Source organism: Triticum dicoccoides, chromosome 1B (assembly GCF_002162155.2).
Source record: "Triticum dicoccoides isolate Atlit2015 ecotype Zavitan chromosome 1B, WEW_v2.0, whole genome shotgun sequence".
Classification (NCBI taxonomy): domain Eukaryota; kingdom Viridiplantae; phylum Streptophyta; class Magnoliopsida; order Poales; family Poaceae; genus Triticum; species Triticum dicoccoides.
Window position 1 is genome coordinate 12757336 of NC_041381.1, and position 2527 is coordinate 12759862.

At 42.6% G+C, this 2527-nt stretch overlaps 1 protein-coding gene across 1 annotated transcript in view; it reads left to right on the forward strand.

Moving 5' to 3' along the window:
• Positions 1–543, forward strand: part of LOC119349982 — an 11287-nt gene extending 10744 nt beyond the window's left edge. Inside the window, exon 4 of the mRNA XM_037618051.1 lies at positions 181–543. Coding sequence (XP_037473948.1) covers positions 181–543 — 363 coding nt within the window. The remainder of the gene's footprint in view (positions 1–180) is intronic.
• The last annotated feature ends 1984 nt before the right edge of the window (positions 544–2527 follow it).

A 2527-nucleotide genomic window follows, 5' to 3' on the forward strand; every position in this document is an offset into this window, starting at 1 on the left:
AAATAGGCCTTATGAACCGGGACAAATGGACCTTTTTCTACTAGTGGCCATGGCCCTGAGAGAACTTCGTCGTTGCGCCTGAAAAACCAAATGGATGACTAAGACAAAGCCATCGACGTAGTTCCTGACTATGAACCGCCGCATCTCCTTGGCCTCGTCTGGTAGTACATGGGAAAAAAGGAGGACGACAGAAACCTCCAGCTCCTCTATGGAGACAAGCCCATGTCATTATCTATGAGTGTTGCCGAGCTTGCGGACGTTGGTATCACGCTTCTACCCAGGGAGGAAACAAAAGCAGTGCCAGTAGACATGGGACTCCGCAGGAAACACCACTTCTTCGGTGTTCTCTCCGCGCCGCCCCTGTGCCTGACCGACGCAAATGCGACCTGGCTCATCAACATGGCGGCCTTCGAGTTATGCAGGGACTATTGTTTCGATGGTATTTCTGATGGAAATTCTGCTGTCTGCTCCAGACGGCGGGATGCCTTTGAAATGGAAAACGGCCGGCATCTAATTGTCGATGGCTTGAAACATGATTACTAGCGATGAGTGACAAAAGAACAGCTCGCTCTTGCAAGTATAATCATACAAAATATATCATATGGCTGCCATTCATACCACATATATCTATCTATCATTGATTCAACAACCATACTATATGGAACATCAGCTGATCTAGAGCCTCAAATTTGGCTGCTTTCCAGAAAAGTCACACGAACCGGACGCGGTCGATAGCTGGCCGTCACATGCCTGTTCAATCAGGTAACCATATTATATAGCATCAAATGAAGTTGGTCGAAAGATGCTGCCGTGTTGTGATTCATTATAAGGTTACTAGCTAGAGTTGAACATGTGAAGATCGACTGTGAAGGAACTTGAACATCTGAACGACCAGCCAGCCTGTTCGGCGTCTATGGCGGCCAGGAGCTAGCTAAGGTATAACGGACCGGATAGCTCCACGCTCATGGTAATGCGTAACCATGCAAGGTTCAGGCTCCCTCCATCCACCCACACCCCAGCCACAAATGCCCGTTTGTGGTTGATTCATTAAGATGAAGAGGAGTAAAATCATGGCAGTGATCTCGGTCATTGTTGCAGTTGGCAGCATCTTAACGTCGCTCGAAGCTCTCAAGGCAGGCTATGATGTACCGGACCGGTCGTACTTGCATGCATGTTCTACTTGTACGCCTTATTATTCGCATTGTAAAATTCCTTGCATGTCAATCCTAATTCAAGTGAAATTTGTATCTGAAACACGACAAGCTGCATCAAGCAATTTGCATGAATTATTTGCAAGTCAGTAGATGTATGATATGTCAGTACTCGAGCATTAATTAACTGCCATGTCCTAATTAAACAACCACTTAGTACATAGAATAATCTAAGGGGTTAATAGGATATAATATAGTTGGTGTTATATTAACTCCTGTCGTGAGTGACAGACAAGTACCTAGCTAGTACAAGGAATTGAACCTGCATGCATCCGGGCCAACGTATAAATGATCAAGGTGATAAACTTAGTTCGATTGTGCAATGTTAGATGGCAGTCATATTCCATATATTGGTGATGGGCCAAGTAATTTTATGGCTTAAATCCCATAGGCAATAAAAATTAAAAAATTCCAACTTTCAAAAAATATTGTAATAAGTAGCATATCTGGTACATATAAACAAAAATAAATTCCGAAAAAGGAAATAAAATAAAATCATGAGTGTATAACTGGCCAAAAAAGGTAGATGCGACTGTTCAACAAATGCCACCAGTCGGCAGGATGCCTTTGAAAATGAAAACGGCCGGCATCTAATTGTCGATTGCTTGAAATATAATTAATTACTGGCCATGAGTGACAAAAGAACAGCTCGCTCTTGCAAGTTACTCCCTCCGTTCCAAAATAGATGACCCAACTTTGTACTGACCTTAGTATAAAGTTGGGTCATCTATTTTAGAACGGAGGGAGTATATCATATGGCAGCCATTCATACCATATAGGAGTATATATTTCATCGATCCAACAACCATACCATATGGAACCTCTGCTGATCTAGAGCTTCAAATTTGGCTGGTTTCCAGAAAAGTCACACCAACCGGATGCACTATTAGTTGTTTCTTCTGAGTAATAATAGCATCTAAACTGCATCTCTTGAAAATGCAACATAATTTAGATCCATAGCTCGCCATCACATGCCTGTTCAATCATGTAACCATATTATATAGTACTCCCTCCGTCCCAATGTAAGACATTTTTTGACATTAGTGTAATGTCAGAAAATGTCTTACATTATGGGAAAGACTGAGTAGCATCGAATGAGGTTGGTCTCTGATATTGCCTTGACCAGAGATGCTGCCATATTGTGGTTCATTAAGCTTACTTGAGTTGAACATGTGAAGACTGACCGTAAAGAAGTTAATATCGGAACTACCAACCAGCCTGTTTGTCGTCATGTCTCGGCCAGGAGCCCGCTAATTAAGGTATAATAGAACAAAATCATGGCCGTGATCTCTGTCATTGGTGCAGTTGCCCACATC